General features: G+C 33.9%; 1 protein-coding gene across 4 annotated transcripts in view; it reads left to right on the forward strand.

Moving 5' to 3' along the window:
• Window positions 1-6,027, forward strand: part of PTEN (phosphatase and tensin homolog) — a 96,907-nt gene extending 90,880 nt beyond the window's left edge. For all 4 annotated transcript variants that reach the window (XM_069567928.1, XM_069567929.1, XM_069567930.1 and 1 more), the window contains 2 exons: window positions 2,278-2,502; window positions 4,926-6,027. In XM_069567928.1, the coding sequence (XP_069424029.1) occupies window positions 2,278-2,502; window positions 4,926-5,111 (411 nt within the window). In that variant the 3' untranslated portion in view covers window positions 5,112-6,027. The remainder of the gene's footprint in view (window positions 1-2,277; window positions 2,503-4,925) is intronic.
• The last annotated feature ends 8,081 nt before the right edge of the window (window positions 6,028-14,108 follow it).

The following is a 14,108-nucleotide window of genomic DNA, read 5'->3' on the forward strand; positions in this document are numbered from 1 at the left end:
GGGCAGAAATCATTCTGAAAGGAGAGACTAAAAGATGTGTTTTCTGTCTGACATCTAATAAATCATGAATAGTTTTCTACTAAATCTGCACACGCTTTGCTTACTATGGCATCAGTCAGCCGTTATAGTGGTACATAGCCCTAGCAGAAGGAAAAGGCCATCTGACTTTGTAATTTGAGATGAATTTTTCTTAACTTGGCTTATGCAAATAAACTCTATAAAAGTATTGAAGATTGCATATGTACCCCATTCAATCGGCTACAGTCCTGTTAGAAGAGACGATTGATTAAACTGAGAAGTAAGCATGGGGCACGAGTTTGAAAAAACATTTTGGTCTGTTTGTATAAATAAAATCTGTTTCCCCCATTTTGGTTAATGCTTGTTGAGACTGGGTCATTTTATATTTAGCTTCCTCAGATTTACTGAGGAAGTAAATTTATTTCAATTTTCAGCTAGGCGAGGAATAAATATGAAGAGGAAGTAATAAAGAATGAAAAAATGTGGTATTTAAATATACACGTTTAGAAAGTTAGTGAGGTTTGCATCTCACTGAGCTATGTTTAGAGAATATAGGAGCTCATTTTAAAACAAACAGTCTTGGTTTAAAATACTAAGTGTGAACGTTTAAGGTGAGCCTAAGGTACAAAATATTTAGGTAGTAATGAGCAGAAACAGTAGCTGTGTGTATTGTTACTGCCTCCTAAACATACCAGGTAGTAGTGTATCACTAATTTTTAGACAGTCTCCATAGTCAGACTGATTTCATTTTCCTGAATTTTAGCTTTTTGTTGTTGTTGTTGAGAGAAAATGAGGAGGCTTCATTAACTGCAAGAATTTTGACTTCTATTTTGCTTATCAGAAGAAATATATATTTTTTTATCCAGAATCCAAGTAGCTGGAAAATCACAAGATGTAAAACTGATTTTTTTTCACCAGAAACCCATTTCCTATGTGTACTATATAAATAAAAGTTAAGTATATCTCCATAACTTTGAAAATATATTTTTCAATAATCCAAGAGGTATTAATAAATGTTTTGCAGTTAAGGTAAATTTTTTCTTTTATTCATCATAAGACTAGCACACATAAAAATTTTATATTTTGCTTTTAAAAATAAACACCTGTATCACTTTTTCTATACTTCTAGGACTGCACTAATTCTTATTCTTCCAATTTACATTAACACATGTAAAATTGAAGGTTAAGTTAAATATTTATAATACTTTGTTATCTTGAATTACCTTATTTATTTCCATTTTATGTGATTTTCCTTGCATGTTGCAAGAGTTTGGTTTGTTTTAAACAAAGCAGTTTTTCTATAATTAGTGCATTAGCACAATCCACAGTTTTTGAAGTTTTAAATTTTGCTAGTTTATTTTCTTCGGACTCTTAAGTATGTGTGTAGTTACTAACTCAGTAACTTTTCTAAAATAATTGAAATTAATAAAACAGTTTTAAAAGACTTCTACCACATTATTGCTGTGCTAGGTGCTGTTAAAAGATACAAAAACATTTAAGAGATAAGTTTCTTAAGGTTCTTACCATCTTCCCAGGAAAATAAACTTGAAGATAAATTAGAATAAAAGATTTAAATGGCAGTTTAAGGTACCAGATAAGATGTCACAGGGTTGTACATCATTAATTGTCAAATGATGTATACAGGCCAGTTCCACTAATCTAGAGAGAGAACAGTTTCTACGTTGATCAGGAAAGGTTTGAAGTAGTGAATTTCTGATGTGATTTTTTTTTTTTTATTTACAAGACCTCATTATTAGTAAGAAGTGATTTTTTTTTTAGGCAGGCATTTTGTAACAACGAAAAGTTGAAGTTCATAACACCCTTCAGTGCTTCATTGGAAAGTTGAACTGACATTTCAAGAGCTTTTGTTAAAGTAAATTTTGTAATAGCTTGTTGAAACACAGAGGAAATTAAATCCATTTCTGAATTTTTTTAGCATATAATATAAACTCAACACTTTAAAAAACTAACATTAGACTAGAAAAGATATTTTACTTAAGGTATTAAAGTAAGTTTATTTTAGCACTTGTGGAAATACATTTTTGGTCTAGATTAGAATTAAAGGAAACTTCCTGTGGGAATTAGATGCTATAGACAGATAACCCATAGGTTGTCCAGTATTAGTTTTTGAGTTTGCCTTTGTTCAGAATATTAAATAGTACATGGCATGATTTGTTCACTTCCTAGGACAAATGTTGAATAAATTAGCATTGTCTTTAAAAAAAAAAAATTCAAATATGCCTTTTTTTTTTTTTAAAGGACAAAATGTTTCACTTTTGGGTAAACACATTCTTCATACCAGGACCAGAGGAAACCTCAGAAAAAGTAGAAAATGGAAGTCTATGTGATCAAGAAATTGATAGTATTTGCAGTATAGAGCGTGCAGATAATGACAAGGAATATCTAGTGCTCACTTTAACAAAAAATGATCTCGACAAAGCAAATAAAGACAAGGCCAACCGATACTTTTCTCCAAATTTTAAGGTCAGTTAAAACCATATTGAGAAGTTGGTGAGTGGCTCTGTGTGTCTGTTTTATTCTAGGTATATAGCTGGTGAAAGACTTGAATGGTTAATTTTTAAATTAAGTATATTCGTAAGCATTGTTTACCTAGCAGTAACCTAAAACTTTCTAATGAAATGCAGGGTGCACAGAGAGTCAAAAGGCTACCTTTTCCTTACCCTGTTCTTTGCAGTTTGGTGAAATATGGGGCAGAAGTTGGGGAGGGGATTTAAGTTGAATATGAAGTAGGAATAGGTGAAGAAAGAAGTGGGAAGGAACTCAGCCCTTTAGGAATGATTCATATGGAATGTTTTCACTGCTTCTACCATTCTCCCTCTCCATTTTATTCTCAACTCCTTAGAGCTATCTTAAAAATGACTTGATTGTAATCATCAGTCTTGTTTATACTTTTTAAAGATCTGTGGTTTTTTGATGGGCCCTACAGAGAGCTGTATAATTTAGCATGGGACTACTTTCTGCGTCTAGTCTAGCCACATTCTCTTCCTGCAGCTCACTCAGACTGGTCTCTTGTCAGTTCTTCAGTTGCCTCAGGTCTTTCCAATTCGTTTCCTTCTCCCCGTAGTGCTCCAGCCCTCAGCCTCTGCCTGCCCTTCACTTGGCTGTCCTTACATTCTAACCTTCGCTTCAATCTCATGTGCTCTGAAAGGCCTTCTCTGATCATCCTCTCCTCTTCTTCTGTTTTTGAACTCTGCCTACCTCCTCTTGTTACGGAATCATTTGGCTCATTTTACTTTTATCTGTATGTCACATGTATCTGTGTACTTCTGTTTACATTTCTAGATGCGAATTCAAATCAGGTTAAAAATCTGACTTGTGAACATTCCCTAACGGTTGTTTGCCATTTGTTTCTTATCCTCATTTCTTCTTCTCTATTGTACTTGATTTTTCTCTCTCCCTTTCGCCACACCCTCTTCCTTTCTTTTTAAAAATTCTCTCTTCATTCCATTCCAATAAAATGGAGAGGGAGAATGGTAGAAGCAGTGAAAACATTCCATATGAATCATTCCTAAAGGGCTGAGTTCCTTCCCACTTCTTTCTTCACGTAAGTTTAAGGATATTGCTAGTAGTAATAAAAATAAAGAGGGGCTACCTGTTTCAAGTGAAAATGGAGCTAATAAGTACCTTTAGATCTTATAATTAAAGTGTTTTGAAGTGTCTTTTAGAATTTGTAAGTTTGTTTACTTTCTTTTCTCTGTGAACATTTTCCTCAGTTACTAGCTTTTAAAGTGTGACTTCCTCTAATTTTATTTTTTTGTTTTAATGTTACAAGAGGTTTTATATTTATTATTACAAATAAAAGCTATTGCAGTTATCAGCAAACACATATAATATCATATAATGGTAAGTGCTTTGGAAAAATAAAGCAGAGATAGGAGAGAGAGTGGCCTTGGTGTATTTTTTAGTGGGATGGTTAGAGAAGGCCTCTCCAAGAAGTTGACTTTAATTAGAGGCCTAAGTGAAATGAGGGAGCTATAAAATACCTGGGAAAAGAGGAAAGAGCAGGTGTAGGAACCCTGGGACAAGAGTGAGCTTAGTGTATTTGAAGAGCAATAGATAAGAAATCATTTTGACTAACACACATCAGTCCAAGTGTGAATACATTGAGTGTGTTCTCCACAGGAGAGAGGTAATCTGATTTTTGTCTTTAAAAGTTTACTCTGTCCTCTCCTTTAAAATAAAGGCAAGAGGAGGGCAAGAATGAAAGCTAGGACACTATAATAGCCTGATCAAAGAATTGGATGTCAGATCTAATTTAAATCCCATGTCCACTGCCTACTAGATATGTGGCCTTTAGCAAGTGTCCTAGCCTTGCTGAACTATAGCTTTCTCTCTTTTAAAACAGAAAGACCTATCCTGTAGAGTTGTTTTGACAGTTATTTCACCTCTGCTTATAAAGGTTGTTGGTTCACTATTTAGAGCACTGTATGATATTAACTTTTTTATTACTCCCTTTCAGTGAAGTTTTTAGGGTGAATGGAATCCTAAACATCATTGTTAATATTATCTGTATTAGAAAATACATTGAATTTCAGACAGGCTGTAAGTGAAATATTCTTTTGAAACTCAACTCTATGTGAGTTGAATTTTGTGATCGAAAAAATATTATGTGGACTATTGAAATCAGTACCTTTCTTTTGTAGAATTATTTCATTAATGCCTGTAGTTTATGCTTATTTAAAAAAACACATAGTATATTAACATCCCAGTTTCTTTTCAGTGTATGCCAAGAAAGAAAATGTAGGAAATCTTGAGAAGGTCATTGAAAAGGCTCTTTAAGGGTTATGTATGTCATAGTACTTAAAAATGAATCCGATAAAGATATGTATCTTTGAGAGTGGTCAGATTTATGGATTTTCCATTTACACTTTCTCTTCTTTCTCTAGGTGAAGCTGTACTTCACAAAAACAGTAGAGGAGTCATCAAATCCAGAGGCTAGCAGTTCAACGTCTGTAACACCAGATGTCAGTGACAATGAACCTGATCATTACAGATATTCTGACACCACTGACTCTGACCCAGAGAATGAACCTTTTGATGAAGATCAGCATACACAAATTACAAAAGTCTGATTTTTTTTTTTTATCAAGAGGGATAAAACACCATGAAAACAAACTTGAATAAACTGAAAATGGACCTTTTTTTTTTTTTTTTTAAATGGCAATAGGACATTGTGTCAGATTACCAGTTATAGGAACAATTCTCTTTTCCTGACCAATCTTGTTTTACCCTATACATCCACAGGGTTTTGACACTTGTTGTCCAGTTGAAAAAAGATTGTGTAGTGTCATGTATATACCTTTTTGTGTCAAAAGGACATTTAAAATTCAATTAGGATGAATAAAGATGGCACTTTCCCATTTTATTCCAGTTTTATAAAAAGTGGAGACAGACTGATGTGTATACGTAGGAATTTCTCATTTTGTGTTCTGTCACCAACTGAAGTGGCTAAAGAGCTTTGTGATACACAGGTTCACATCCTACCCCTTTGCACTTGTGGCAACAGATAAGTTTGCAGTTGGCTAAGAGGAGTTTCTAAAAGGTTTTGCTACATTCTAATGCATGTATTCGGGTTAGGGGAACGGAGGGAATGCTCAGAAAGGCATTTGTTGTGTGCTGGATTCTGGACCATATACCATCTCCAGCTATTTACACGCACCTTTCTTTAGCATGCTACAGTTATTAATCTGGACGTTTGAAGAATTGGCCGCTGTCACTGCTTGTTATTTGTGCATTTTATTTTTTTTAAGCATATTGGTGCTAGAAAAGGCAGCTAGAGGGAGTGAATCTGTATTGGGGTACAGGAATGAACCTTCCACAACATCTTAAGAATCCACAAATGAAGGGATATAAAAGTAATGTGGTCATAGATAAGAAACACAGCAACAATGACTTAACCATACAAATGTGGAGGCTATCAACAAAGAATGGGCTTGAAACATTATAAAAATCGACAATGATTTATTAAATATGTTTTCTCAGTTGTAATGACTGCTCCATCTCCTGTGTAATCAAGGCCAGTGCTAAAAGTCAGATGCTATTAGTACCTACATCAGTCAACAACTTACACTTATGTTATTAGTTTTCAATCATGTACCTGCTGTGGATGCTTCATGTGCTGCCTACAAGCTTCTTTTTTCTCATTAAATATACAATATTTTGTAATGCTGCACAGGAAATTTCAATTTGAGATTCTACAGTAAGCGGTTTTTTTTTTCTTTAAAAATTTATGATGCACTTATTCAATCCAATAGATGTCAGCCGTTCCACCCTTTTGACCTTACACATTCTATTACAATGAGTTTTGCAGTTTTGCACATTTTTTAAATGTCATTAACTGTTAGGGAATTTTACTTGAATATTGAATACATATAATGTTTATATTTAAAAGGACGTTATTTGTGTTAAAAAGGAAATTAGAGTTGCAGTAAATTTTCAACACTGCACAAATAATAAGTCATTTACTTTTTCAGTAGAAATTGTCCCACATAATGCTTTTATCAATTTGCTATTGAAAGAATAGATTTTTTTAAATGTGCAGTGTTGAATCATTTCTTCATAGTGCTAGAGTTAGGATTAGGGCTTCAATTTCACTTCTTAAATATCATATATTTGATATGCCCAGACTGCATATGATTTTAAGCAGAGTACAACTACTATTGTAAAGTTAATGTGAAGATATGATTAAAAATAATTTTTTTTCCCAGAAATTTGATATCTTTCAAATTACACCTTGACCTTGAAATGTTTGACTATCCAGCCAATTTATTTCTTAATGGTGTAAAATCTCATTTTCAATAACTTATTGGTGCTGAAATTGTTCACTAGCTGTGGTCTGACCTAGTTAATTTACAAATACAGATTGCGTAGGACCTACTAGAGCAGCATTTATAGAGTTTGATGGTAAATAGATTAGGCAGAGCTTCATCTAAAATATTCTTTGGAAAATGATCTTGACATGTTTTCCATACCTCGTCAGTTTCATTCAAAAAATAAGGTTTTAAAGTTTTTTAACAAAGCGGTTAGTATTTACACATTCATATTTAAACATTGATATGTAGAGAATTGATTGACTGCTCATAAGTTAAATTGGTAAAGTTAGAGACACCTATTCCTCAGCTCTCATCATTGAAATTTATCTCACCTTGTCTTTCATAAAAGCTGAAAAGTGTTGACTAAAATGAAAATCAACTATTTGTGTTTTGAAGATAGTTATTAATACTGTTATTTGTTACAGTTTTGGGCACAGTATATTAAAGCATAACTTGTATTGTTCCAATATGTAACATGGAGGGCCAGGTCATAAATAATGACATTATAATGGGCTTTTGCACTGTTATTATTTTTCCTTTGGAATGTGAAGGTCTGAATGAGGGTTTTGATTTTGAATGTTTCAATGTTTTTGAGAAGCCTTGCTTACATTTTATGGTGTAGTCATTGGAAATGGAAAAATGGCATTATATATATTATATATATATAAATATATATTATACATACTACTCTCCTTTATTTCAGTTACCATGCCCATAGAATTTGACAAGAATTGCTATGACTGAAAGGTTTCCGAGTCCTAATTAAAACTTTATTTATGACAGTATTCATGATTAGCCTGAAATGCATTCTGTAGGTAAATCTCTTGAGTTTCTGGAATGTTTTCTTAGACTTTTTGGATGTGCAGCCGCTTACTTGTCTGAAGTTACTTGAAGGCATCACTTTTAAGAAAGCTTACAATTGGGCCCTGTACCATCCCAAGTCCTCTGTAGCTCCTCTTGAACATCTTTCTGCCATAATTATTAAAGGGTAGTTGAGTAAATAGCATCACCATTCTTCACTGTGGCACAGGTTATAAACTTGAGTGGAGTTTACCGGCAGCATCAAATGTTTCAGCTTTAAAAAATAAAAGTAGGGTACAAGTTACTGTTTAGTTCTAGAAAATTTGTGCAATATGTTCATAACGATGGCTGTGGTTGCCACAAAGTGCCTCGTTTACCTTTAAATACTGTTAATGTGTCATGCATGCAGATGGAAGGGGTGGAACTGTGCACTAAAGTGGGGGCTTTAACTGCAGTGTTTGGCAGAGTTGCCTTCTACCCTGCCAGTTCAAAAGTTCAATCTGTTTTCATATAGATTATATATACTAAAAAACTTCAGTCTGTTCAACAGCCTTACTCTGATTCAGCCTCTTCAGATACTCTTGTGCTGTGCAGCAGTGGCTCTGTGTGTAAATGCTATGCACTGAGGATGCACAAAAAAATACGATGTGTACAGGATAATGCCTCCTGCCAATCAGATGTCCATTTGTTATTGTGTTTGTTAACAACCCTTTATCTCTTAGTGTTATAAACTCCACTTAAAACTGATTAAAGTCTCATTCTTGTCATTGTGTGGGTGTTTTATTAAATGAGAATATTTATAATTTAAATTGCTTAGGTTCACTGACATTTTAATGATGGGCAGCCAAATGTGATTAATAAGTTTTTTGTAAGGTTTTTTTTGAACCCCCTGCTGTCCTTCAAAGCCTACAGTTACATAAAAACATGGGCCCTTATCAGTTTGGGAGTAGAGTACCAATCTACTCATGTTTGAGAGGCATCTAGCTTTTTTAGGATCTTAGTCTAATACTTAGTAAATTGTTTTAAGCACAATTTAAATTGCACATATTAAATAATATGCTAATCCCAAAATGTTCACGATTTTTGAAAAATCATGCATATATCTATATATATATACTCTACTAAGTGGGGTATCTGAAGATAATTGCCCAGAATGGATTTGATATCTCAGATTTCAATTTTGTAGCTTTTCCATTCTTTGATTCTGTAATACGCCATCAACATGGGAAGCTTCATCTGATCATTGTGACTTATGCTCTTTAAAAATTGATATTTCACAATAGTCTAAAGACTTTATGTTCCTGAACTTAATCTTGTTATTTCTCATATTTTTAAGAGTGCAAAGACTAAGTAAGGCATATCCTTTCACAAAGCATAGTAAGGTAATAAGTGAAAGTGTAGCTTATAAAAATGTTAAAGCAGATCATTTATGTAACAATGTTATTTCAAGTTTACATTTTCTCTAACTTTTAAAAAGTGAATAATATATAAAGTATGAAAAGTGTGTGTGTGTGTGAGTACACACATTTTTTTTCTTTTTAGATATTTAAGTATGGATGAAAACCATACTGGAGTCTAAGATCATTCTGATTTATAAGATGATCTTGGAGATGTCTGAAAAATAGGAATTTACTGTAGTTTTTTTTTTTAATTGCATGTTCTCACTACCCTTAATTTGAGCTAGCTTGGTTAAGTGAATGCCATCACCATTTCCATTGAGAATTTAAAAATCACCGGTGTTTAATATGCAGGCTTCCAAAGGCTCACAACAAATCAAGACCCTTAAATCTAGTTAATTTGCTGCTAATATGAAACTTTTCTTATTATTTTATTCTTGCCAGATAATTAGCCACAGATCTAAAACTTAGTCTTAAATGGCTTGAGTGTAAGTTTTGATAAGCAGTGCTGTTACTAGTTCAGAGAGGAATGTTTGTGAATGGAAATAGTGTAAATATTCAGTCCAAACTGGTATAAATACATAAAAAACTAGCAAAAAAGATAATAGAGAAAAACATTTAAAAACTTGTAAAGATGAGATGAAAGAGACTGATTTTCCTATGGAATTATATATCTGTAGGAAACCTAATGATTATCAGTGGTTTTTAATTTTAGAGTAAATATATTCTTTTATGATCTTGCTATTTTTCCATCTTTTAAGAGATCTTCCAAGTGTATCAGAATATATGTAGCCACTCTGACAAATACATATGTTGGTAGCTTTAAAAGTTTGTAATGTGAAGTCGTAAAGGACAGTAATTTCATTGGTTGGTAATACCCTTTGGTTTTTAAGTTAGCTATGTTGAGAACAGTTTCCCATGAAAAATCTTCACTCATAATCCCACCACCTGGAAATAGCCATTATTACTACTTCAGTGACTATACAATCCTGTTTTTTTTTCTTGTATATTCATGTATATATTTTCTTTAAATGGTGAAATTTGTACTGTGCATGCTCTCAAAGCCTTTAAGCTTAGTATTTCTCTTCATGGATTTGTAGAATGTTAAATTACATCAGAAAATGGACATTGATTGGATTCTTTCTAGTGCTGCAGATGCAGATTGTGTGTGTACTGGAGAGCCCTTTCCAATTCAGTGGTCAGTCAGAGACGTTTAAATATTGTTGGCATCAGAATAATACATATCTAGGTAAATCAGACAGTTACATTTATTTAGCATAGACAGGCTTAAGATTGTAGATATTTCTCTTCAAAAACTTTCAAACATTTGCATTTTGGAATTATGTGCTAAACAGAATGTATGAAACACTATTAGTAGTTAATTTCATCATCACCTTTCTATTTCCCTTATAAGTTGGAAAAGAAGGATGAGCTTTTCACTCTATAATTCCCAAACAGTTGCTCAATTTAGAGTGAATTAAACACCTGCAAAAAAGAAAGTTACTGTTGGTTTATCGCTTAGCTGCCTCTATATCTGTGCTCATGAGGCTTCTGTCACATCAAAACCTATTTCTTGAATGGTTCGCTTTTAGCTCTGGAACTTAACCATGTTTAATAATGGTGGGCTTAGGACATAAGACTTTTCTTGACAGTTAAGTTTGGTGAAAAAAAATTTAGTTGGAGGGCAGTACATAACTTATAAACCAATGTATTGATATTTTACCAACATTTTTACATATATGAGTGAAGTCAACTGCCATTTTTGAGCATTACCACATTTTAAAATAAAGCTGCATATTTTTAAATGAAATGTTTAACAAGGATTTATATTTTTCATTTTTTCAATTAAAAATAATGTTTATATCTCCTTTGTTACATGTGGATTCTCATCTGTTCTTAAAATGGTTAGAGATTTTGTTTGTTCTGGAGTGGAGCAAAGCTCATAGTCCTGGCTCTGGTGTTTCAGTTTGTCAAATCTGCTCACTGTTGTGAAATTCTTAAAATGGTTAAATGTGGCTTTCTGTAGCTTATCATTTATCGGCTTTCATGTACACTTTTAGGATTTTTCTGCCTACTCTGTTGTCTAAGTGATATCCCATGTTTACAAATGCTCTTTCAGTTTCTATTTTCTTTTTCCATTATAATGCCCTAATGGGCAGTTTTTAAAAGAGAGTGTGAGAGGGTGTGTGTGTAGTGAGGTCTGGGTGGCTGGGTGAACTACGTGTTTGAGAGTGCTAGATTCCAGTTTTAGGGATTAAACAGTTTGATTCAGGCAACCAGTTGGCACTGGAATTTTACAGTTCATCATAATGAAAATCTTAACCTTGGTTGACTTTGACATTCAGTAATGAATCTTGGATATTAATGAATTTGTTGGTAGACTCTTGATACGTGCATTATTGAATTATTTTCTAAGTTGTGCATTTATCCAAGTTGGTATGATGGAAATGTTTATATCAAAATTCCATTTGGCTACTGATGGACATAAAAACAGAAATGCTTTCTTATGGACAGTATTTGTTTTCTTTAAAAAATTAAAAAGGTTAATTATTTTTAATACTTGGTTTTAAACTTTTTATTCAACAAATGTTTGTCAAGTCCGTAGATGTTTGGATTATATTAGAGATCCAACCAACAACCTCTGGCCCTTCAGGAGTTTCCATTCTAATAGAGAAAATGGACTTTATTTAAATAGTTATAATATTGATACGTGACACGATGATGATTACCACACCTTCCATATGCTCCTCTAAATTTCCACCCCCGTTAAGTTAGAAGGAGCCCTTCTGACTAATTTATTCCCGTGAGTTAGCAGTGAGAAGTGGTATGACACTTCCAAGGAAAAGCAGTGAAAATAAAATCCCTTGTACAATCCTTAGGCTTCTCTACTACAGTGACCAAGGACATGATGTGTTCCAGGTGGAGCAACTGTCAGCCTGGCTGTGAGTGACTATATGGAGCAAAACTTCCTCAAATCCTCCCCCTGTATTGAATGTGTTAGGTATTAGCATGAGCAAGAAGTAAAGATTAGCTTCCACTCGGATTTGGGGACAATTTGTTACATTGCATCATCAATTGTATTCTAGTTTATGCTTTGGAAGGACAAGACCCTGATGCTGGGAAAGATTGAAGTCAAAAGGAGAAGTGGGCAGCAGAGGATGAGATGGTTAGATAGCATCACTGACTTCATGGACGTGAATGTGAGCAAACTGGGAGATAGTGAATAAAGTACATGAGGGTCCATGGGGTTGCATAGAGTTGGATATGACGTAGTGACTGAACAACAACAAAACCGGGAAGGCTTTGTTGAGCAGAGAAGAGGGAGTTAAGAATAAAGCAAACTGGAAAAAAAAAAAAAAAGGAAAACAGCGACAAAACAGCATGATGCAATAAAGAAACTAAACTAAGTCACTCAGTTTTCTTGAGCACTTGATATGTATCAGGTGCTGATCTAGATATGTGGGATACAAATGAGTGAACAATAGATCCCTGTCCTCATAGATCTTACATTCTAGTAAGGGATAATAACAGATAATGAATGGTCACCACACCTCTTACAAGTTAATAAATGCTGTGTGGGGAGAGGGGTGGGGAATGTGAACAGGGTAAGGACGAACCAAGTACACGGAAGCAGAGGTTGCACTGTTGAATAGGGTAAGTCCAGATAGGCCTCCCCTGAAACAGTAGTTAGAATTGTTCATCCTTTTAATTAGCAAGATGCACTCATCCTGTATAAAATTTTGTTCTCGCCTTTTACAACTATATTGATTCCTGAGTTTTTAGGGTTACTGTTGGTATATCTGAGCCTTGGCCCAAGCAGTAAAGAATTCACTTGCAATGCAGGAGACATAGGAGACCCGGGTTCCATCCCTGGGTTAGGAAAATCCCCTGGAGAAGCAAATGGTGACCCACTCCAGTATTTTTGCCTAGAAAATCCCATGGACAGAGGGACGTGATGGGCTACAGTCCATGGGGTCATGAAGAGTCGGACATTACTGAGGACGCAGGTGCTCACGTTAGTATATCTAGGGAAAATTTTTTAAAGACTGCTACTCAAAATAGTTACAATGTTCTAAGGTATGTTATTTTCTAAATTGGTTTGGCAAAATCTGTATAAATAATCTGTTTCTCTTCATTGTTAGAGTTGTGTTCATTTTTAAATTTCTTTCAGTCTTACTAAATGTGTGTGTGTGTATTTTGGCAATATTTGATAGCACTTTTCAGTAGACGTTAAAGCTCTGTTATGGCCATAAACACTTCTGTAAAGCTGAAAGGAAATGTCACTTACGATTTATTGATAGGAAACAAGTTGTAAATTTTGAGTTACTCAAGAAAAGTGAAATTTATGGCCTAGTGCTTTATATTCTTAACTCATAAGCAAAATCCTGTGGAACTGTATAACAGTGAAAGAAATGTCTTTTCACAAAGAGGGGACCCCCCCCCCCACCACACACACACACTCTTCTGTTACTCCATTCAAGAAATAAGACGTTTAACTTTGTGATCAAAGGGAAACGGTATATTTAAATTAAGTCAATACAATAGAAATTTGCAACTATTTATCTGGCCATTGTTTAACTGGTATTTGCTAGTGACCAGTTTCTTTTCCTAGCAAGGCAGTTATGTATAACTGGACATAAAATTTTGAAAGAAAATGTTATCTATTAGCTTTTTTTAAAATGGGGTTTTAAGTGGTTTAAAAGATTTCCTTGACAGTCTTGCTTTTTGTTTTTATTCTGAGTCCATGGCTTCTTTTTCCTAGTGCATTTTACTTTAGAAAGAATTTAAGGTATCTGAATGGGCTTCCCTAACTTGCGAACTGCCAAATCAGTTTAGAAAACCATATTGCATGTATCCATTGGTCTTGGCTAAAGGGTTAAACTTACTGGGAATATCTCCTGAACCTCTCATTGGAATATTTTTGTGACTTGCTCCTTTAAGCTTTGATAAATAAGTCTCCAACCTAGTTTTCAAGGAAATAAGCTACGCTTTTACCATAGTGTTTATTCTTGAAATAACTGAGACTTGGGAAAAAATGAGCTAGTCATATTTTTCTATT

Source organism: Ovis canadensis, chromosome 22 (genome assembly GCF_042477335.2).
Source record: "Ovis canadensis isolate MfBH-ARS-UI-01 breed Bighorn chromosome 22, ARS-UI_OviCan_v2, whole genome shotgun sequence".
Lineage (NCBI taxonomy): Eukaryota > Metazoa > Chordata > Mammalia > Artiodactyla > Bovidae > Ovis > Ovis canadensis.